Raw genomic sequence first — 24,428 nt, 5'->3', positions numbered from 1 at the left:
GTGGGACCCAGAGAAAGGTTATCTCCTGCCGATATTGAAGGATGACATATGTTCTCGTAATCATGACCTGGGTTTCCCTTCTTACAGGAGAAGCACTGATGACAGACAAGAGGTGGAGAGGACTCTGTGATGATGAGATACATTCCTCAAAAGAGGTTGGAAACGAGATGGCTCCCCCCCCAAAAAAAACCCAGTTAAAGCGCCACCTAAAGTATTTTCTGCTCTACGAACACTACCGCACTCATAACGTATTTCCACAGACTTCAAGAAGTCAACCTTTCCTCGAGCGTTGCTTCTCAAGCTGGGCCCAGTCCCTGAAGAAGACGCCGTGAGCATTTCAGTGGTTGACCTTCTCCCGATGCGAGGATTGTATTCTTGGCCAGGGATTTTTAGTTCCAGTATCTTGGAGGGTGGGGGCCCGGCAGCGGTGGCTGGTAAGAGTTGGGCCTGGGCAGTACAGAACATGGGTGAGATATATTTTTCCCCGCTTAGCCCATTTTGGAAAGGTTGGTAAGGATTTGTAACTAAGGATCTGTATGTGACGTTTGAATCCCCTGCTTAAATCTTCCCACTAGACTCTGGTGTTCCCACCCACCCCCTGTTCTGTGCTTTGGCGGGACTGCAGAAGGACGAAGCACGGTTCACTGTGGGAGGCACCTCGGCTTGTCTGTGCCCGTGGGAAAATAATCTCTCTTGCCTCGCCCCTACCCTGTAAGACATTTTTGAGGTACAGAATCTGGAGGCTGTGCTCGATTCTAATCGGATAATCTGGGGTGCCACATTCTGAAGGTGGTCTTTTAACTTATTTTAACGTCAGTAACTTTCAAGTCTTAGTTGTTTGGAGCATATGAAATGGTGGCGGACTGGCGCTGCTGCCCGTACGTTTAAGGGCTCGAGGATCCTTCTTCTTGAATCCACCAGGGCCAAGATTGAAACAAAACCCGGTGTGGACATAGGCAGATATAAGGGTCAGTGTAGTTGAATCCTCAGCAGACCTCTGGAGGCTCTTTGGAGGTTCTGCTTCTCTCTCGGTGGCTTTCTCACTGAGATTTGCTTTTCTCCCAAACATTTTCTCACTAAAAGCGGAAGTTAATTCCGGCCCCTGCTAACACGGGCGCAGTTGAGACATGCAGCGAAACAGAGGCAAAATGGCTTGCCCCCCCCCCCCCCCGTTCTGTGGAGCTTCATGACTTCACTTGGGGCTGGATCTGTTAAAGTGTTCCAATGCCCCACCAAAAAAAAAAATATGAAAATCTCTTCGCATGCAGAAAGCTAGAGTGTCAAATTGAATGGTGAATCTCTAAGTCTTCTCTCTGCTGTGTTTTTCTGTCCCCGATATGAATGGACATCTTTTCATGGAACTCCTGCCAATGCACACTGAGTCAGGATTTAGGAAGCTGGGACCCTCTGGATCTTGGTGAACTACATTCCCCATCGTCCCCGATCAGTCCTTTCAGTCTGGGGGCAATGGGCACTGTAGTCTGATGGGTCTCATGCCTCCTACCCTAATTTTAGGAAAAGAATTACCACTCGTTCCACTTGCAGATATAATCTGAGCCACAGAGATTCATTTTCGAACAGGAAAGTGTGCATTTTCTAATATATGAATGGGGTATGTGTATGAGTGAAGTTGTGTTTTCCTGTTGTTTTCCCTTCCCGCTAATGGTACACAGATTTCCAAATATGTGTGATTACAATATGGTTCTTTTTTTTTCCTAGACAAAAAGTTTGTCATTTCAGTGTTAGAAAAAGCAGCTTAGGAAGCGACGCTGAGTTAAAAATGGATGTTCCCCCAGATTTGAGCTAAAACAGGTCTGGAGGATGAGTTCTTTAAGGAAGCCTTGTTTGTGCCATGAGAACGTGACTTGAACTCGGATCCTAGAGCATATGTAGGCAAACATTTCCATGCCCACACAGCTGCACCAGTGAACATAGGATGCCAGGACCAGATAAGGCTTCTAATTCCGAGATCTCTTGTCAGATTGGCTTCGATGGAGGCTTAGCCTTGCTGATTTGGCTAGCCCAACTCATCTGAACACAATTTGACACCCAATGAGAGTAGAGCCATTGGCATCCATAGGATAGGCCTATCAAATGCAACGCAAGTTCCGTCAGCCAAAAATGCTGTCGGGGAAGTAACTGTATCTCTTTGGCAGGGGGTGTCTTTGATTTCACGAAGGGTCTAACCAGACATGCATCAGTCACTGCTCCAGAAGGTGCAACATGGCCCTGCATCCTTACCTTAGGGGCATAGTTTTTTTGTTTTCAAGATAGGATTCTGGCCACGGATTTTAAAGGATCTGCTGAAGGTTAGGCTGAAATGTGAGCATCATCCGTTGGTGATTTCTTTCGGTGGCTTTCTCCGTCGAACCACTGATCCTTTCACTAAGAAAAGTCCTGCAGAGTTCCCCCTGCTGTGGTTCGCCAGAGCCGATGGCCAGCAGTCATTCAATGTCAAGACGTTCCCCCCGTTGGAAGTCAGGAGAGCAGAAAGACCGATCATTATAAGCCCCAGCGAAGGGGCGGCGTTTGGCTGACGACGTGACCTTGACGTGGCTCCAGACAAGGAGGTCAACTGGTGGAAACATTCCTATGAAGAAGAGGATGCTTGAGCTCGGAAAGGAGGACTTCTTGGTTGCGTGCTTATCTGACTCTTCCTTTCCTACGGTGGGAAGAATCACAACCTGAGCCCGCAGGCTTAAAAAGAAATCGGAACGCTCGTCGTGATGAATTTGCTAGAGTCATCATGGTGTTGGCCACCGCAATGGACTTGGTCTCTTCCTGCTAAACTAGGACAACTGAAGAGGCTCCGAACATCTTAACCACAGATAGACAGAACCGCTGTCCTGTTTTCTGACCACTTTTTTCCCCAGCCAGGGATTGTGACAGCCAGGGATTATGGCAGTTAAAGAAGCTTGTCTACATTCTTCGAAAGACCACAAAAACATTCCTTCGCTTGCTTTTGCTTTGTTGGGTTCCTGTCTTTGCTCCAGACGGGTTGATGGCAAGGCATCTAATTACATCTTTTATGGTCTCATAGCTGAGTCTCTTTGATAATCCCATCCTGACGTTTCCCTCTTCCTGGATCAGGATGTGTGTCCCATCTTGGCTCAAAGCAGGAGACCAAGAGGCGAGGAGAGGGGGGATTGGAGACATCTCAGGAAGCTCTGAGTGAGCAGCTTGTTCCACTGTCTGGAGTTCAGGTTGAGGATTTTACTCTCCCCATCCTGGCGGACGACCCCTTTCAGACCCTGCCACTTTCCAGGAGAAGGGCGAACCTAAAGGTTTGGCCTCCTGGCCTGGATCCTCACCCTCAGATCCCCTCTCCATCAGTCTCTTTCATGGCTATATATATTTAAAAAATCCAGCCCTTTCAGGTGTCTATAATCACTTTCATCTGAGAAATAATGGCTTCTCTCAGAAATGATGAAGACAGTGAAAGTGGGTTGAGTTCAATGGGAACTGCAAGGCATTATGGGCCTGGTATTTTCCTGAGAGGCACCTTGCAGGGAGACTACAAGGCCTATAACGCCTTGCAGCTCCCATTGAGTTTAGCCCCATCAGCAAACTCCTTGTGTCTGAGAGAAGCTGTTATTTCTTAGCCAAAAGTGATTACAGATAATTCAGAGGACTGGTTTGGTTTTGCTTTTGCCTTAACCCCTTAAAGTCTGGCTGGGAGAATTCCTGCAAACGTCTGGGAGCTGTAGTCCATGCATGCTGGAAATCCCGGGTCTAGTAGAATGAGAGTTCTCAGCACGGCTGGCATTTCTTCATCCAAGTTGGCACGAGACCTCATGTGAAGTCTGGGGGTAATTCTTGCTTCTTTCATAGGATGCTCCTTCAGCAGATTTGATCAGGAAGGCCGATCTAGTATCAAAAAATGCTTAAAAAAAAAAAAGCAACACCACCCTCTCAATGTCTCTGCTTCCTCTTTCTAATTTTTCTTGTCTCTTAATGGCATTTCAGCTGATCCTCAAGAAACCTTTGCACAACTTCCCAGTTGGGAAACGTCAACGGCTTTGTGGATTCCGCCACCCACAGGCTTTTGTGTAAGAATGGCGCACAAACAGATAAACGCTGTACCTTTTGGGAAATAACAGATGCAGTATAATCAGACTTTTTCTGTCCTCTCTCCTCTGTGGAGGAGATCAACGGCAGGTGAAACAGGGCAGAAAAAAATTAAAATAAACTGATCATCCAGAGGGTCTCGGACGCTACGCTGCCTCAGTGGTGTGTGGAAAAACAACACAATTTCCTTCTTTTTTTTTTTTTGTTCTGTTTGGATAAGGTGCGAACAGTCACACCGATGAGGAACAGATCGAAACAGGTGGGTCGTGTCTCCCACCTCTTTTCATTCATGTCACTGCAGGATAATGCTTTCCACTAAACTATCCCGATTGGATCTGAATTCCAAAGTTGGTCAAACGTTTCCCGTCGTTGCTTGAAGGTTTTGTCCCCCCCCCCCACTTTGGTTTAGACATTTTTAAAGAGAAGGATCCTGAATCACAGAGCGATCGCGTCCTGCTTGGCTTTTACTAGCACAAAACGTTTTCACGAGGACCAACCGGAATCCCAGCTAGAATATAGAAAGATTCAATTTGGGGGGGAGGGCACAAACCACCCACCATCATGGCCTTTAGCTAGGGGATTGGGGGTTTTGTAGTCCAAGAAAGCAACACTTCAAAGCTGGTTCACTGATGTGTAATTCTGCAGATTATTTGTTGTAACAATGGTTGGGATCCAGTAGGACGTTGCCACTAGAGCGGGGCCACTGAATCAGTAGGGACTTGGTGAATCAGCACCTATGTAAGGTCCATTGATTCAATGGGCCTACTCTGGTTATGACACCCTACCAGATTTCAGCCCATGGAGTATGCGGTTGTCTTTATTTTTTTTCTCTTTCCACGGAGAGGCAGGAAGTGAATTAGTTTCGACAGCATGGATGTGGAAACCTCTCCAAAGCCATGTTGATCTGATTGGTCTTCCAGGCGTTATTTGGACTGGAGAAAACACAGGGTTACGAAATAATGCCAGTCAGGGAAATGGCTTCCCACGCTGCTAAATAATGATAATAATAATCTACAGGCCAAATGGCTTACTTCAGAATGAACGAGAGAGCTTTGCAAATGGTTGGCAGGGTGTTGTAATGTTAAGGCACAATGGTACGCGGATAAAACACTAATATTTAAGGCTGTCACCGGCCAAGGGTGTAGCCAGAACAACAGACCACTTGGGGTCCCGAGCCACTACACGCATGCCAGTTTCACACCAAAAAAAGAAAGGTGCCAACACAATTCCGGCAATCCGGCACATAAATCTTGGACAGATTTCTCTGAACCACTAAGGAAACCACCCTGATGGGTCTGACTCGAATACGGGACCCAGAACCGAGCTGAGAATTAGATGTAATTAAAATGGATAACCTCTTACCCTTACGGTATGTATACCGATTTTGTAGTGTTAGTCACTTCTTTGGCTATCGGATTTTATTAGGTAAACAAGATTGGTTTTGACAGCTAATGTCTATTTTGTTATCAGATTAATAAAACAATTTTTTGTTTTTTGTTTTTCCTCTGTACAAAAAAAAAGCTTTACAGATGGGAGTCTATTACGCGTAACTACTTCTACAGATTATGTATTAATGTATCTAAGGTGGCCTAAGACAAGCTTGCTAAAGTGTGATGAACTCATACTAAACCAATAAAACTTGTGGCGGAAGAGAGGGGCTCTTTGTTTTCTCTTGATGGCGTTAACCCTGGTGGAGGAGGATGGGATTTGTGATCTGCAGTACGTATCAAGAAGGCAGTAGATTTCCAGCCCACTCTTGTGTAGACTGCCAGATGCTGCTCTCTGGTACCTGTGAGCCTCACTAGCCCAGACCATGAGCCAGGATGATGGGGTTTGTAATCCATTCTTTAGAAAGACACTGCATAGTTCTGGTTTTGGGAAAAAAGAAAGATGTTGAAAAAGGGTTACATAGATAGCTGTGGAGGATGCTGGGATTTGTAATACCCCTTCTTTTAGACTAGTTACATTGTTTCCCAGTGCAGAAGTAGTGACAAAGCTTCAGGATTCAAGGGAAGAAACTTATTTCCTCCGTCCTGCACGCAGTGGGATTTTTTTCATCCATTGACTCTGTCCATCTGTCCTCTTCCTCGGAAGGAAAGCAGGTGACTGGAGGAAACAGGGCCATATGACATTGTAGGTGTGGAACAGAGTCAATCACGATGCTGGAAGATGTTATCTCGATCCTCGTACAATCGCTGCTGTGCCCCAAAAGTGAGGGCTGGATTTATGCACAAACGATGGAGGCAACAGGTTAAGATCCCTGATTTACAAGGAGAGTCCAACCATGTTTTAAAACTACCGTATTTTTCCATGTATAAGACTATACTTTTCTCTAAAATCTTTAGATGAAAAATTGAGGGTCATCATATACACGGAAGTAAGCTGAGGAGAGAAAAAAAAACAAGTGGAGGGGAAAGCAGGGATCAAAGTGATCCTGCCGGGCTTTGATCCTTTTAACCCTACATTTGCTAAGCCCCACTTAGATTTCTTAATTTTGGGTTAGAAAAGTAGGGGGGGGCGTCTTATACATGGGGGCGTCTTATACACGGAAAATACGGTAAATTCCAAGCTTTTATGTAACGATTAGAATAATGCACCTTTTGGGTAATAGCAACAAAGAGTCTTTTGTGACGTTAACGACTAAGCTGTATTACTCTGTGTAAGCTTTTGTGGCCCAGTTTTCCAGAGGTATCTGAGGATGGGGATTGCAACCCACCAAAGCTTATGCGCTGTGTGCCGTTAAGTCAATTCTGATTTGCAGTGACCCCTTTCCAGGGTTTATGAGATAGAGAATATATAGAAGTGGCTTCCCATTTATCTCCTTCTGGGGGTGCATGGTGACTGTGCAGTTCACCCAAGGCTACACGGGCTGAATGGGCTACCTCGCAGGCTAATGTTAGACTTTCTCCTTTTCCACCCTGAATGACCCTGAGATTTATCTTCTACTCTAGAGACCCAGGTAAACAGTAATCATATCCTAAGATGCTTTTGCTGATGCCCCGACACCCTCAAATCCCAGTTCTTGTTCCACTGGCAATGCCCGGATCAACCTCATTCTCTTCAACCCAGTTCAGGTGAGGCTGTCGGTATTGTGGGTCCACACAACCCGCCTCTTGCTGTGGGACTTCCTCTGACTTCTCTCTCCACTTGTTTGGTTCCTCCAGCAGGGAATCTCTAGAGGTTCTCCTGAAAACCTTGGAAAAACTCAGCACGTTGAGGAGGTACTGAAGCCACTGTATGCAGGGTTTTGCTGCTTTCATTGGGCACCAAGAGTGAGCCTCCCGTTGCCCAAACCTGTCACTAGATGGCATTGTGACCTTTCTCCACTACACATCTTGGTGTTTGTCTCTATCTATGACAACGTGGCATTCTTTGGGTTCCCCTTTCACTCTTGTCTGCTTCTGCCTATCCATTAGTCCAAGAACATGCTCTCTGTTTCCAGTTAGCGGCTGTAGTTTTCCACACCACGGTCACTTGCTCATGTGAGATCTTCTCCACCCCGCTTCACGGCACCTACCCATTTCAAGACAAAACGACACTCTCCCTCCTGCAAATCCTGCTTGCTTGGCGCTCCCCACAACCTAAAAAAACTGACTGTCCGACTTCCTTCATGACTCTGGTGACCTGGGTTCTTCCTCTTCCGAAGTTGGAATGTTAGTGAACATTCCTTTTGAGGCTGTGGAACACCGCCCAACCTCTAGGAGTGGGTTTCCTTATTGCTCTCTCTTTCTCTCTCTCTCTCTCTCTGACACACACACACACACACACACACACACACACACACACACACACACCAAATCTCAGAGTGTGTCATTGGTGCATTGCAATCTCAAGCAAAAATATACATGTGTTGTTTGTTCTGATCTATGCGTCAAATGTAAATTAAATTGTGGATGCGGCTCAGATCTCTACCACCAAAGGCCAACAGAAGATCGGATGTGTGTACATGCTTTGAGTTGGTTGATTTTTGTGTGGATTCAAAAACTGGGGAATCGTGCATAGAAAAATATGTGGTAGTCTATTGGGGCAGGAGAGGGCAATTTCCGTTTTCTTATTTAAAGAAATCCTCAGCTGTAGAAATGGTATAGAAATGCAATCAGTCAGTAAAGGCACTAAAGACCTAAAAGGCCGACAACCCATGAAAATAAAAATGAGCCAGAATTAACACAAAGGGGTTTGTGTGAATAAAATGGCTCAACGACCAGTAAAAAACCTCCAGAAAATGCAGGTTGAAAACTGCAGTGGTATTTTGAATGACTCCACTGGGAGGTGATGGTATTTTACTCAAACCTTCCCAGCCCTTCCACAACAATTTTATCCTGATTTTCCATCACTGTTTGGAAATAAGGCATGCAATTAAAAAATATATATAGATGTAAAACTTCTAATCTGTGATGCCAAAAAGATGGAGAAATGATTAATGAGTTTAGGTCTCATTAACCCACATATCAACTATGAAGTTGTTTTTTTTTTAATGCAACAAATTAACAGCATATTATTTCCAAGTTCTAGGTAAGTTGCTAGGGAAGGAAACATTCTCCCATCATAACAAATTAACAAGCAATTAAACTTGCAGCCTGTTGCTAAACCTGTCAGTGAAAGCCGTGTTCGAAAGATTTGGCCATCATCCCTCATATCTATGCTTACCCAGAGATGTAGGTCTTTGAGATGGCTTGAGTTCTTGGATCGTGGTTTGTGGATTCATGGATTGTGGTTTGCAGATTCACGGATTGTGGTTTGCAGATTCACGGATTGTGGTTTGTGGATTCATGAATCATGGTTTGTGGGTTCATGGCTTATGACAATGGCTATTAGTACAGTACCTGTGAAAAGAGTCGGTCTGTGGGGTGAAAAATGTTGGGGACCCCTGTCGTAGAGCAGTGGTTCCTAACCCTGGGTCCCCAGTCATTCTTGGACTAAAACTCCCAGAAGCCTTCACCACCAGCTGTGCTGGCCAGGATTTCTGGGAGCTGTAGTCCACGAATACCTGAGTGATCCCCAGGTTGGGTACCACTGGCCTAAGCCAGGAAGGATGGGTTGTCCTTCACCAGAGACTGTGAAGCAGAAGCTGGACCTCTGTCTGTGGGACTTCTCCTGCTCTCAGTTGACCACAACAATTCAGGAATGAATTAGATGGCTTGCAAGAGAGGTGGAAGCTGGTGAACCTCCCAAGGTTGTGGGATCCCAGGTACCATCAGCCCCATGGCAGTGCCTATAGTCAGGGATGATGGAACTTGTAGTCCAAAAAATGTCTGGAAAGCAACAGATTCCACCCCACCCAGCTTAGAGGGGGGGGCCTTGGACACTCCGTGACGAGGAGAAATGAGACTCTCTCTTCTTTTTGGTCCATCCGCCTGGTTGCTGGCGTTGTTCTGATTTGAAAACATATTTATGAAGCTTTCGTCCTCAGCAAACGCAAGCGAGAGAGGCTTGCGGGGCCGCGGGATTCTGTCAAACCTTGCTAGAGGAAGAACACAACTCTTGCATTTAAACCTTTTGAAGTATTAATTAAAAAGAATTATGCAGGGGGATGAAGGATTTTGAAGTGTGCCTTTGAATCTCAATAAGGCATCGGGATTACAAATAGCCAGGGGAGGCATGAAAAAGATAGCACAAACGCTGAGGGTGGGTGGCTGGGTGGGGGTAGGAACAGACAACACACACACACAGAGAAAAATAAGATAAATCATTAATAATCATTATTATCAGAATAGGCTTCAGTTATATGTGTTCACATGCCCACAGAGGCACTAGAAAGCACTTAGTTCTAGTACCCATGGAGATATGGAAGTCAGAAAGGGGCTCAGGGCTAGCCAACTTCTCAGCTGGTCTACCTGACAGGACTGTTGTGAGGAAGAAGTAGGAAGGAAACCATGTATACTACCTTAAGCTCAATGGAGGGAAAACATGAGATAAGTATAACCTGTAAATACATAAAATATATAGTACAGCAAGACCTCCATATCCACTGGAGGGGGGTTTGCTTCCAAGACCCCCATGGATGCTGAAAAATGAGGATTATAGGAAATGCTATTATAAGAGAACACTATACATAGCCTGGTCTCTGGCTCCCCCTAGTGGCCACTTTTGATAAATTCATCATTAGAAATATATATTTCCAGGATTTTTCTTTTAATATTTTCAGACCTTGGATAACTGAATCAGCAGATAGTGATCCTGTGGATAAGGGGCACCTATTGCATAGGTATTTTATGTCAATATTTTAGCCTTCTTATTTAGTCTATAAATGCCTACAGAGATATTAATAAAAATAAGGAACACCCAAAACCGAATTGTATCGGCCCCAAGGCACAAAATTCCAGATGTACTTTATTCTCTGCTCTGGTGGTAAAAACGTCTGCATAATAAAATTAACCACTAAGAATTTGGTATCTTTTAAGAACACCCTGAAGCTAGAGTCTTTCTGTAGATTTGTTGGGCTGAACTTGGCTACCCTGTAGCCCAGAGTACACAAGGTTCATGGCCCAAATGCTGCAGACCTGCAAGAGGAAGTCTTTATATACACCTTCTGTTTCAGCAGCAACCAATGGCAGGCCTGGTGGGTGGAGTCAGTCTGGATACTAAACTGTGCAGAGATGTGGTAAGGTACAATTCCAGGGCTTGCCACATGGGGCAGTCATGCGCCAACCCAAACACTCCTGATTCAAGCCTTCCACCCTTTCTTCTTCACACCCTCTCTGTATTATGCTGGTAAGTGGATTACTCCAAAAGGCAAGCAAAGGGCTGGCTAAATCCTTCTTTCCAGGGAGAAAAAGAGGCTTTGAAAGTGGCCTCCCCCTTTGATTACATCTGTAGGCAGTCACTCTCATGACCGAGGCACCAAGGGGTCTCTTTACTCATTGGTCTTCCCATTAGCAAATGCTCCTTGCCTGCAATATTTAGTGTGATCGCCAGAGGCGACCAGGAGATATTTTGAACCACAGATGGAAATGTTTTGTGCTGCCTTAATTGGCACTGGCAGAAGTAACTTCTGCAAGGAATCTTGTCCAGGACTATCTGCATGACCTGGAAGGACCAGCAATGGGAGAAGAGGACCAGGCTACGATCTCTCTCCCCCCCCCTCCCGATTCTGTCAAGACATGCTCTCTGATGGTGTGGCCCTACTAGTTGATGCTGGGAACAATGGTCCTTGCAAAAGTGACTTCTCAACGCCTCTATCAAGAGAATGACCATCTTTTGCCTTTTGCCATTAATACATAAACCCTCTTTGACCTCCTCCAAGGCAGAGAGTTGAGCATTCCAGAAAAGAAGGAGAGGGAAGTATCGCCATCACCATCCTCTCCATTAGAAGAAGGAGCTTGGACCACCACAAGTTCTACTGAGAACTTGCATGCTGCCTGTGGCTTGAGTGACTGGGAAGGACTTTCCTGGGCTGGGGTGGCTGTCAATCTATCCAGCACTAACCAATCGCTCCCCCCTGCCTTTGGTTTCAAAGAGAGCCCCGCCTCTCTGCTAAGTGTTCCTTTCCCTCTCTTGAGTCCATTGAAGTCCGTATGTTTGCTTGCTGCTGATCTCTTCGCAATTGTAAGTAATGAAATATTGTTATCCTTTCTCCTACAAATGTCTCAAGAGTGAATTACCGAGACTGTACGTGACAGTTAATGAGAAAGGGGCGGGCCATCTGGGGAACTTGAAGCTATTCTCTGGACTTCTACTATCTGTCTGTCTGTCTGTCTGTCTGTCTGTCTGTCTGTCTGTCTGTCTGTCTGTCTGTCTGTCTATCTATCTATCTATCTATCTATCTATCTATCTATCTATCTATCTAACTTACTTACTTACTTACTTACTTACTTACTTACTTACTTACTTACTTACTTACTTACTTACTTACTTACTTACCAAATTTCATTGTGCAGGAAAGGAGCTGCCAAGCTCAAAGTTACTCGTCCACCATTTTAGATTTTAATTTTAATTTAATTTTTAAATTGACGACTATGCCAAAAACAACCACAATAGGAACCATCCAGTCAATGCAAGCCGTGCCTGGAGAAAAATAATGTTATTTTCATGCCTTCCTTTCCTGTAAAACGTTTAGCGTCAGTTTTTCTGCTAAAAGTATCCGAGGCAGTGAACAAAAATAGCATTAAAAAGGTCAAAGAAAAATGAACGCTGTGAGGATCACAAGGTTCTGTGATCAAATAAAAACAGCATAAAACAGCAGCAAACCCTAATGAAAGTCTTCCCTCTCCCGAGGGGGTTGGTAAATAAATAAATAATCTATTATTTTGTTCTATTTAAACCCTGCCTTTTTTCCAAAATTGCTCAGGATGTTGTAAGAGTCATTCCCCACATTTTATTACACCAACGACCCTGTGAGGGTGGCTTTTGACCGGTCCACTCCAAAGTCACTCAATGGACTTTAGGATGGGATTCGAATCTGGGTCTGTTTCCCCAGTGCTAGTCTAATTCTCAGTCACGTCGATGGCCGTTGCCGTGATCCTATCTTCTTTTCAGTTAAATTGACGATGAACAACTTGCAAGATAAAAGGCATAGGAAATAATCAAGAAAAATGGCAATATGACAGTGTTTTAAAAGCAATTAACGACGTGCCACCAACATTTGAAACAAGCCAAAAACGGGAGGGTAGCGACAGCGAGGGAAAGTGATGTGATGTCATTGAAAATTAGAGCAACAATCTAAAAAAGAAAAATCCAAAACTCCACATTAAGGGAACAGCTGAAATAAAAGTATTGTCAATTTCAAGTGAAAGTGACGTAGAAAAGGGAAATCTACCATTAACAAAGTATTTCAGAGCCCAGAGAGGTCTAATTCTTTGAATTTTTCCAGATGTGACGGAGAGAAAAATTTTTGGGGGATGCTGATATTAATTGCTAAATAAGCCTTCCTGGAAAAAAGTGGTAATTCAGGTAACCTGCTTTGAAGGTGAAGCTCTCAGGTAGTTGTCAAGGGCAGCCCCACACAAAGTGGATTGCCGTAGTCCAGACCAGGGTGATAAACACTGCATGGATGCCTGGAGCTAATTCAGTTTGGGGTGAAAGATGTACAAAAGAGGGATCTTGGAGAATTTCAGGTGAGAGAAGTCATAGCGAAGTGGTGTTTGATTCTCACACACATACAGACAGACACCATGAAACACAAGCTCACACAGAACAGGTAAGAGTGCAGGCAGGTGTGGACTGGCTGGAAGGAGGTGGCCCATCCTTTAGGTGGATCACTGTCCTCCTTTGCCTATCTTCTTTAAAAAAGGAAACTAATTCAGTGTTTCCTGGGAGTCATAGTTTTACCGTCCATTAGGCGCTATAGAGGGTTCCTCCCAAAGAACTACTACTCCCAGGAAGGACTTCGGCAGCTTCCTTTTAAAAAACAAATCAACAGGAAACAGCAGGGTTGGAGGAACCTGACGGCACCAATGAATCAGTCAAAAACGCTTCCATGTGGGGATGGAATCAAATCCAGGTTTCCTGGCTGCAATTACAGAATTCTGGGAGCTGAACTCTAAAAATCCTAAAGAATGCAGTTCAGCAAGTCCAGTGATCAGGGATTCTGGGAGGTGAAACTCAACAGAAAAAGTTGACGGAACAGAGATGGTTCAGTACCACCCTACCACTCTGAATACACACCTCTGGCACTGTCTGATTTTGGCAGCTAAGCAGGGTCAGCCCTGTTTAGAACTTGGATGGGAGACCCAGCCGGCAAGACCACGGATCTCTAGAAAGGCCTAGGGAATAATACTGGTTGAATATCTGAAGACCTGCGGCTGCCAGGCTGAGTTGCCAATTCTAGGCTGCACCATGGACCGCTCAACATCTGGCTGATTCTTCCGGCACCGATCCGACCGCTAAGCTCTAGTAGAGCAGTCCTCTTGACTCAACTGCGGACCAAGACGTCAAGAGATAACGTAAGTCAACTTGAGTCAATGGGTCGAATTGAGTTGGGGGGGGGCTAACCGAGCATCCCACGCCCAGATCTTGGGGACGGTCTCTCCAGACAGCCCGACTTCCATCACGGAGCTACAGTGCCTCCTTTATAAATTGGATTTATACCTTCTGGACCGCCCGAAGTGCCTTCATGCTAAACCTTGGCATTAAGTCTTAGACCAGGGGTTCCCAACCTGGGGTCCCCAGATGTTCCTAGACTACAACTCCCAGAAGCCTTCACCACTAGCTGTGCTGGCCAGGATTTCTGGGTGGATGATGATGATGATGATGATGATGATCTCCTCCTCCTCCTCCTCATTATCCTCCTCCTCCTCCTCCTCCTTGTCATTATTATTATTATTATTATTATTATTATTATTATTATTATTATTATTATTATTATTATTATTATTATTATTATTATTATTATTATTATTATTATTATTATTATTATTATTATTATTATCCTTCTCCTCCTCCTCCTCATTATTATTATTATTATTATTATTATTATTATTATCATCATCATCATCATCATCATCATCATCATCATCATCATCATCACTCTTGCCGTTTTCTCCATCCAGGCTTGCTCCCCCTCCCTCTGGGACCCCCCAGAGGTATCATCATCATCATCATCATCATCATCATCATCATCATCATCATCATCATCATCGGTCTCCCCCCTCCCTTTGGGACCCCCCCCCGGCTCTGCCTCCCCCCAGCGCCCAGCCAGGAGGCGGACAGGGCAACGCCGTGCAAGAGCAGGGCAGGCGGATTAGGGCTCTGAGTTTGGGGTTGTGTGCGTGTGTTTGTGTGTGCGTGTGCGTCCGTGTGCATCTGATGAGGCTGCAAACTCTCTCTCTCTCTCTGTGTGTGCCTGCTTTTTTTTTTCCTTCGCCTGCCTCTTAATCCTGTATGTAAATGGCAGCCAATGGAGGCCGGTCTTGAGCGGGGCTGGGATTAGAGCCGGGGCGAATGGCTTGCAATCTTACTGGGATTACAGAACAAAGACGAGCCCTCCTCTCCCTCTCCCTCTCCCTCTCTCCCTCTCTCTCCCCACCCTACTGCTTCTTCTTCTTCCTCCTCCTCCTCCTCTTCCTCCGTCTGGTCTGCAGCCCCCCCGGGAAGGAGAGGGTTAGGGGGGGGTCTGCATGGGGGCTCCCCGCCTGGCCCAGCAGCACCCCCTCCCCCCATCATCATCCACCCCCACCCCGGGGTGAGGAGCCTCCTCCCCCCTCCCCTGGCCAATCCCCCACCCCTTCCTCCCGATCCTCCCCCCCCTGCCCCCTTATCCGCGGATTAATTCGCCCCCTGCAATCCGGGCGGGAGGAGCGGAGCCCTTGGAAGAAGGAGGGGGGAGAAAAAGGGAGAGCGAGACGCACACAGGCTGATCCCTGCGGTAAGAGAAACTTTTAACACCCCCCCCTTTTCTCCTCCGATCTCCCTCCAACCCCCCCCAGCCCGCAATCCTAACCCATCATCCACCACCCCCTTTTTTTTGGAGGCGCCCCTTCCTCTTCCCCTCCCTCCCCCCCATTGATTTCTCCATGGAGGGGTAGCCATACCCCCCCAAAAAATCTGCTTTGCAGAGGGATTTAGGGAGGGGGGAATAGATCCGAGATTATTCTCAATTACAGAACTTGTGGGGTGCATGTTGGTGCCTGGAAGGGCCCTTCTCTCCCCCCCCTTTTTTTTTGGCCAGGACCCAACCCTGATGGCTGGGATCTGTTATTGACAGCCAGAAATGTCCATATTTTCTCTTCCTCCCCCCCCCCCTGTCAGTTTCAAAACTGGCGTAATTTGGCAGTACTGGAGGGGGGCAAGCAGGAAAGGTTCCTGATTGTGTCTGGTTTGCCGAAGGTGGAAAAAATGCTATTTTCTTCCCCCCCCCTTTTTTTTCTTTTTTAACCCACCCTCTTTTTTTTGCTGCAGTTTGGGAATGAGGTCAGGGTGAGACAGCCAAGCCAGGAGGAAAGTGAGTTGATGATTAACTACATCTCTCCCAACCTTCCCCCCCCCCCACTCTCTTTCACTCCATCATCCACCCCACTTTCCAAACACGCTTCCAAGCATCTTTCACCTCTTGCTCTTCCTCTCTTCCCTCAAACTTGGGGGGGGGGAAACCAAGGGGGTTTCTTTCTTGGCATTAAAAAAACACCCCAAAACAACCCCCCCCCAAAAAAAACATTCCAAAAGCCCTCTTAAATGCTTGTCTTTGCTGTGGATTGATGGCTTCCCATTTTTGTGTGTGGGGACCTGCAATGCTGCATTTGACATTTGGTGGGTCGATCAGGTGTAACAATTTCTGATGGATGGCGTTCTTGTGATTTATTTATTTTTTACTTCTTCCTGGCACACACACTGTCCTCCGTGGGGCCATCTATTACGGCTTGCTCGGCCCCTCCATCCTCCGAGCTGTGGTTATCGTTGAAGAATGCAGTTAAAAACAGACAACCGTCCTCTTTCCTTCTGTTCAATGTTTCCTAAATTGAGATACTAGATGATTTAAACCCGCTGCTTAATTTGTTAGAATGAGAGACTCCCGGATTTTCGCCTGCATGCATCCGATCTGCCGAAGTAAGAGCCTCTGGGCATGCTTTAAATGTGTTTTGAGGTTGCTGCTGTTTACCGTCCTTTTGGTGCGGCGTTTGTTTGATCCTTTTTTAAGCATTTATAGACTTACTGCTTTTTCGCTTCAAATATTTGTATAGTTGCTGTTTTCGGCTTTCAGTGCGGCCTTTGAATGATGTGAACCGCCCTGGGTCCTTCGGAAAAGGGAAAAAAAAGTCGAGGAAAAACATTTTGAATATCAATAGATAGTGGTGAAGGAAAATCTATATGTCCATAGTCACTCTTTGCACTTAACTTGAAAGTTAAGCAATTTAAATGGCTCTGGGGCCATATTTGTGTGTGTTTTGTGCTGTCAAGTTGGAACCGACTTATAGCAACCCACCTAATAGGGCTTTTAAGGTAACTGAGATACAGTATTTAAGGAGATGGTTTTATCAATTCCACACACACCCCCGCAGTGAATTTCCATTGCCGAGTAGGGATTCGAACCCAGGCCATGGTGGGAAACTACGGTTCTGTGTTTAGTTCTAGTTTATTAAACATAGGTGGATTTTCAGCTTGGAAGGATTCCCCCCCCCCCTCTGTATTTAGCCTCGGTGACACATTTTGTCCATATATCCGGACAATTAAAATACAGAAGCTTAAGAAGATTTCCCAAAATCTTGGCTTCGGGGGTAACTTTTCCCTCTTATGTCTGATATTTGCTCCTTTTCCTTCCATTTTTAAGAGGGGGGGGGGGAAATCTAGGCGGTGTGTCGGATTCTTTGAAGTCCCCTTTGACTCCTTCGGTTTGATTCTTCGGCCGATGTTTGGGCCGCATCCCTTCAGATTTGTTCTAAAGGCTGCAGGAGAAGGCAAGTGACTGTTTAAAAAAACACAACAAAATAAAACAAAACAGGAAGAAAGGAAACCGACCCGGTTTATCCATGGGTATCGAGAAGCTGGGGGGGGGGGAGTGTTGATGACCGGCAACGTGACTTAAAAATAGAAATGTGTGGTTTAACTGTCGAGGCACTCCCTGGTTTGGGGGTTTGGGGTTCCTCTCTCCTTTTGTTTTTTTGACAAAGCTGCTAACTAGATACAGAAAGCTGTGACCACTCTTGCCCTGTGCCCATCTGAAAGGAAATGATTGGCCGGTTCATTGTGCGGGTTTGGGTTTTTCGAACTCTCGCTGTGTATCTGATGGAGAGGGTTGAACACTTCCAGACGTATGATCCTGATGGATCCAATTCCTTGTGGCACATCTGTTTCCGACTGCAATTGACCTGCACATGGAAGGGTTTTTTTTTTTGGCTGCAGATTTTGCTCCATGTGGTGCACCGGAGATCAACAAAGCTGATATATATAGGCCTTAGGAATGGACCTCAACAGATGGGAAACCTTGACCTCTGAGTGTTCAGCCCGGAGGCAGGCGGTGCATCATGGCCTCTCCCAATTTGAAGAGACCCTTGTCCAGCAGGCCGAGGCAAAGAGGCAGTCCCGAAACAAGCAAAACCAGGGAGCTGGACAGGGGACAGATTGTATTTGTTTTCAGTGTAGAAGGGATGGTCACTCTTGAATTGGCCTTCTCAGCCACACTAAACGCTGTTCCAAGACCTCCAAACAGAGCATGATACCATAGTCTCTCGAGACTGAAGGATGCCTACACACCATATATATATGAGAAAGTCTACCAGATCCTCTCAGATATCCAGAGAGGCCTGGATTGTTTCTGTATTTTTGAGGTCCTGACATACTAAAAAAGCAAAGAATCGGTGCCAAAAACAGGGTTACAAAAATTGTTGTATACTTGAAATTGTTTGTATAGTTTAAATTTTAGATCTGGTGTGGGTGGGATCCCTGGGTCATGGCTGTGATTTTGGACCGGCATGGACAAATGTTGTTCGACTACAACTCCCATAAGGTCTCACCCTGAACTCTGCTGGTTGGGGCTGATGGGTGCTGTTTTAGAGATGCCTTGTGGTGCAGTGGTTAAAATACAGTAGTGCAGCCAAAACTCTTTTCACAACCTGGGTTCAATCACGGGTAGGCGGCTCAAGGTTCACTCACCCTTCCCTCTTTTTGAGGTCGGTAAACTGAGTTCTCAGATTTCTCTCTCTCTCTGTGTGTGGTGGCCATGTGTAGGCTGCATAATTAAATTGTAAACTGTCGAGAGAATGCTAGAAGTGCTGTGGGGTGGTTGGATAAGCAGTGCGCTCTTGCCGTTTGCTTTTTGTTGTCTAAGGACATTGGGATGGTCACTAATTGCCAACTCCTGCCTGGCTGAAAAAGGAACAGAAAAAAAATCGGACAGGATCGGTTAGGCGGAATTGTTCAAAACTTCTTCCTCTTGTTTAAAAAACTGAGAGGAAAGTTTGGTGGTCCTGGTGGGCCCCTGCCTGGTAATGAGTCCTGGGGATGATAAAGGTTTATATCATGGGTGGCATTCAGAGCAGCGATGCAATAACGTGTGAATGAGAAAAGATTGGGTGGTGGTGGTGATAAAGGTCCTATAAAAGATTGAGAAGGATTTTAAAAACGTAAACATTGTACATATCTCACTGTTGTTGTTGTGTGCTGTGGGGTTGTGACCTTATAAATGATTGACCTCCCAAAAGTCTGGTCCTCAAGAGCTTTACTCCGATCTTCCAAAGTCAACCCTGTGGCTTGGTGTCAGTCTACAATATCTCATATTTTATCTCCTTCTTTTCCTTCTGCCTTCCTAGTTGTTATTTTCCTGTGTGTCTTACCTTCTCATGGATGTTCCAAAGCATGATAGCTTTCATGTTGTCCTTTTTTGCTTCTAGAGTTCAGGCTTAATTTGACCGTGGACCCTTTTTCTTTTCTTTTCTGGCTGTCCTTCATATCTGTAGAGATCTCCTCCAGCACTAGATTTCGAACATATCTTTTTTTCCCCAGTTGGCGTTCTTCATTGTCCAGTTTTACCATCCATCCTTCCATCTGTCCATTACTGGGAATCTCACGCTTAGCAACAACAGGTTGTGTGGTTATTATCTTGGTTAGGGAAGTCCATTGGCATAGCACCCCCTGTGAGGAAGTCAACCATTTTTATAGGCGGTTCAACTGAGGATACGACCCCCTGGCTGAAAGAAGCCCGCAACGCGCAACCATTAGACTACACAGATGCTTCCTTTAGATTTCTGGCGGTTCTTCGTTATGGCGTAACCATTTCCTTTGGCTTTCCCACAACACTGGTGGTGTCCCTACGCAAGTTTAACAGACTGGAAACTGATCTGTACCCTTCCCTAAGCACCCATGTGACGCCAGCCGTTAACTAAACTCTTGCCATGTCATGGAATGTTCATAAAGACTTCAACTGTTTGGAGGGAAATGATTCGGGTGCAGTACACTGGTGAAAGGTGCTGTTCTTTTGCGGAAGAGGAAGCAGGCGGTTGATACCAGGGCACGAAATTCTCTGTGGGCCTTCAGTCAGATCCTCTCAGTGCCCAGGGTCTAAGACCACAAGCCGCCTAGAGTGGTCTGGTAGTCCAGATAGGCGGGGTATAAATCAAATAAATAAATGAATTTTGAAATTCTCTGGCCAAAAGAAGGGAAACAAGAGGTTGATTCTAGACACCGCACTTGAAGAAGGGCGTCAACAAAATGGATCAAGTTCATAGGAGGGCAACGAAGATGATCAGGGGACTCGAAACCAGGCCCTAGGAGGAAAAAGTGAAATAACTGGGCATGTTTAGCTTGGAGAAAAAAAGACTGAGGGGAGAGAGGGTATCACTTTTCAAAGACTTGAAAGGTAGACCTACAAAAGAGGGGTCAGATCTGTTCTCCATCATCCCAACGTTCAGGACATGTCACAATGGGCTGAAGTTGCAGGACGCCAGATTTTTGGTTGAATATCAGGAAAAACTTCTTAACTGTTAGAGCAGTATGACAATGGAACCCAGGACCACGGACAATGGTGAGTGCTCCGAGGCTGGAGGCATTCAAGAGAAAATTGAACCCCCATCTCTCAGATCTGGGTTGACTTGGATTCCTGTCTTAAGCAGAGAGATGGACTTGATGACCTTCTAGGTCCCTTCCAACTCAACGGTTCTAGATTTCCAACCTAAGGAGGGCTGCAGCATAAGGATTAAGCGTGCTGCTTATATACCGCCCCATAGCACTTCAAGCACTCTCTGGGCGGTTTACAAGTTATTTATGCAGGCTACACATTGCCCCCCCCCCCCCCAGCAAGCTGGGTGCTCATTTTACCGACCCCAGAAGGATAGAAGGCTGAGTCAACCTTGAGCCGGCTACCTGGGATTGAACCCCAGGTCGTGAGCCCAGTTTTGGCTGCAGTCCAGCGGTTTAACCACTGCTCCACGAATTACCATATTTTTCGCACCATAAGACACACTTTTTCCCCACAAAACGGGGGTGGAAAGTCTGTGCGTCTTATGGAGCGAAGAAAACAGATTATATTTTCCTGTTTTCTTCTCCTAAAAATTGGTGCGTCTTATGGAGCGAAAAATATGGTAGCTAGGAAAGGAATGGCATTGAAGAATCACGTTGGTTGAGATGGAAATGTTTGGACTGCAGTCCAGGATCATTATTTTCTGTGATGAAAAGGTGCTAACAAGACAACATCCGAAACCTGTACCGGCTATACGTAATGGTGGATGTCTGTCGTGTATGGGACGGTGTGAAAACTTGATCCTGGATGCATACCTGTTGCTGTTACTTGTGCATCACTAAAACTGGGTTTATCCAATCCAGCACCAAAGTATGTTAGATTACGACTCCCATCATCTTGAGGCTCACTGCCCCGCGGGGGTCATAGGGGCTGTAGAACATCTGTTGAAAGTGCCTGTTTTGAACATAGGTTAGATTAGACACTTCCCAATCGTTTTTGCACCCATAAGGACATGGGGCTCATTTCTGTGTTCAGTAACAAGGATTGTGCATGTTCTTGCCATGATTGTTGGGTGTGCATGAAGTTCACCGATAGAATAACCGGGAGTGCCAGCATGATCTGAGTCTCAGAATCTCTGAAGCTCCATGTTTACCGGTTGTTACTTTTGAAATTAATGTCATTAAACCCTTGTTGTTGTTGTGTGCCGCTAAGTCTCCACCAAGTTATGATGACCCTATGAATGGGTAATCCTCAAAACGTTCTCAGCTGCCCGACTCGGCTCTTGTAAATTCAAGTTTGTGGCTTCCTTGATGGATTCAGTCCATCTCGTATTCGGTCTTCCTCTTCTCCTGCTGCCTTCCACTTTTCCCAGCATGGTGGTCTTTTTTCTGTTGTGAATTTTTTTGGTCACTCTTTTCGGCGAAAGCATGTCAACGCGAGCTCGGGGGAGGGAATTAAACTTTAAGATTATAGTTTCTTGAAGGCATAACTACCAGCCTGGCAGGGAGTCGTGATAAAAATAACAAGAAATTACTGTTTTTTCCCACCTTCTGGAGTTGCCCGGCTGGTACAGTTGAAAGGTCCTTTCTTCTATCTCTTGTGTTGGGCATGATCATTGTGCGCCCTCCTTATAAGCAGTCCGTGTTCAGTTAACGCCCGTTCTCCGGGGATGACACACCATCCGGTCTCTGGTTTAGCTCCTCTCTTAAGGCGGGTTGCGAATGACCTCCCTGTTTGTTATTCAGCACCTACTGTGACAGTGTGTGCGATTCTTATCCAGAAACCGAGCTGTATTCTGAAACCTTTTTGGCCTGAACAGCCTTTCCTGATAAGGCAAGGGTTTTAAATTGCACTCCTTTTCCAGGGCTGAAAAAGCAGGTGTCACGTGGAACGTGGCCGTGTGGTTTTAATCTGGACGCGGGCCTCTTTTTGTCGGGACAGATCTGTTTTTCCCCCCCTCCTAATTCCTTTGCTTGTCTTCCGAACATCCTATATTGAGTTCCTGTTATGTCACATCCAGATTCTCTCTTTCCCAAACGGGCAAAGTAACCTTTCAAAGCCGGATTTTGGTCCGTGATGGATAGATATATAGAGGGACATTCAGAAATAATTGTGTGTTTAGTCGTTTAGTCGTGTCCGACTCTTCGTGACCCCATGGACCAGAGCACGCCAGGCCCTCCTGTCTTCTACTGCCTCCCGGAGTTGTGTCAGGTTCATGTTGGTTGCTTCGCAGACACTGTCCAGCCATCTCATCCTCGGTCGTCCCCTTCTCCTCTTGCCATCACACTTTCCCAACATCAGGGTCTTTTCCAGGGAGTCTTTTCTTCTCATTAGATGGCCAAAGTACTGGAGCCTCAGCTTCAGGATCTGTCCTTCCAGTGAGCACTCAGGATTGATTTCCTTCAGAATGGAAAGGTTTGTTCTCCTTGCAGTCCAGGGGATTCTCAAGAGCCTCCTCCAGCACCACAATTCAAAGGCATCAATTCTTCGGCGGTCTGCTTTCTTTATGGTCCAGCTCTCACTTCCATACATCACGACAGGAAAAACCATAGCTTTGACTATTCGGACTTTTGTTGGCAAGGTGATGTCTCTGCTTTTCAAGATGCTGTCCAGATTTGTCATCGCTTTCCTCCCAAGAAGAAGGCGCCTTTTAATTTCAGGGCTGCTGTCTCCATCTGCAGTGATCATGGAGCCCAGGAAGATAAAATTTGACACTGCCTCCATATCTTCCCCTTCTATTTCCCAGGAGGTGATGGGACCAGTGGCCATGATCTTAGTTTTTTTGATGTTGAGTTTCAGACCGTTTTTTGCACTCTCCTCTTTCACTCTCATTACAAGGTTCTTTAATTCCTCCTCACTTTCTGCCATCAGAGTGGTATCATCTGCATATCGGAGGTTGTTGATATTTCTTCCGGCAATCTTAATTCCGGCTTGGGTTTCTTCCAGTCCAGCCTTCCGCATGATGTATTCTGCATATAAGTTAAATAAGCTGGGGGACAATATACAGCCTTGCCGTACTCCTTTCCCAATTTTGAACCACTCAGTTGTTCCATGACCAGTTCTAACTGTTGCTTCCTGTCCCACATATAGGTTTCTCAGGAGATGGATAAAGTGGTCAGGCACTCCCATTTCTTTAAGAACTTGCCATAGTTTGCTGTGGTCCACACAGTCAAAGGCTTTCGCATAGTCAATGAAGCAGAAGTAGATATTTTTCTGGAACTCTCTGGCTTTCTCCATAATCCAGCGCAAGTTAGCAATTTGGTCTCGAGTTCCTCTGCCTCTTCGGAATCCAGCTTGTACTTCTGGGAGTTCTCGGTCCACATACTGCTGAAGCCTACCTTGTAGGATTTTGAGCATAACCTTGCTAGCGTGTGAAATGAGTGCAATTGTACGGTAGTTGGAGCATTCTTTGGCACTGCCTTTCTTTGGGATTGGGATGTAGACTGATCTTTTCCAATCCTCTGGCCACTGTTGAGTTTTCCAAACTTGCTGGCATATTGAATGTAGCACCTTAACAGCATCATCTTTCAAGATTTTAAATAGTTCAACTGGAATGCCATCACCTCCACTGGCCTTGTTGTTAGCCAGGCTTTCTAAGGCCCACTTGACTTCGCTCTCCAGGATGTCTGGCTCAAGGTCAGCAGCTACATTGTCTGGGTTGTCCGGGATATCCAAATCTTTCTGATATAATTCCTCTGTGTATTCTTGCCACCTCTTCTTGACGTCTTCTGCTTCTGTTAGGTCCCTCCCATTTTTGTCTTTTATCATGTTCATCTTTGCGCAAAATGTTCCTCTAATATGTCCAATTTTCCTGAACAGATCTCTGGTCTTTCCTTTTCTGTTATCTTCCTCTATTTCTTTGCATTGTTCATTTAAGAAGGCCCTCTTGTCTCTCCTTGCTATTCTTTGGAAGTCTGCATTCAAGTTTCTGTAACTTTCCCTATCTCCCTTGCATTTTGCTTCCCTTCTCCTCTCTGCTATTTCTAAGGCCTCGTTGGACAGCCACTTTGCTTTCTTGCATTTCCTTTTCTTTGGG

General features: G+C 45.7%; 2 protein-coding genes across 5 annotated transcripts in view; both read left to right on the top strand.

The window, feature by feature from the left end:
• Positions 1-5,718, top strand: part of CLIP2 (CAP-Gly domain containing linker protein 2) — a 64,856-nt gene extending 59,138 nt beyond the window's left edge. For both annotated transcript variants that reach the window (XM_072978444.2, XM_072978443.2), the window contains one exon: positions 88-5,718. In XM_072978444.2, the coding sequence (XP_072834545.2) occupies positions 88-99 (12 nt within the window). In that variant the 3' untranslated portion in view covers positions 100-5,718. The remainder of the gene's footprint in view (positions 1-87) is intronic.
• A 9,473-nt stretch (positions 5,719-15,191) lies between these two features.
• Positions 15,192-24,428, top strand: part of GTF2IRD1 (GTF2I repeat domain containing 1) — a 74,438-nt gene continuing 65,201 nt past the window's right edge. For 2 of the 3 annotated variants that reach the window (XM_072978442.2, XM_072978440.2), the window contains exon 1: positions 15,192-15,370. The gene's annotated coding sequence lies outside the window, so the exon portion shown is untranslated. Of the gene's footprint in view, positions 15,371-15,903; positions 15,947-24,428 lie in introns of all 3 variants that reach the window. The other variant, XM_072978441.2, reaches the window with a different exon arrangement.

The sequence above is a fragment of the Pogona vitticeps genome, chromosome 7, assembly GCF_051106095.1.
Source record: "Pogona vitticeps strain Pit_001003342236 chromosome 7, PviZW2.1, whole genome shotgun sequence".
NCBI lineage: Eukaryota > Metazoa > Chordata > Lepidosauria > Squamata > Agamidae > Pogona > Pogona vitticeps.
Note: the sequence above shows the minus strand (reverse complement) of the source record. Positions and strands in the feature narration are given on the sequence as shown.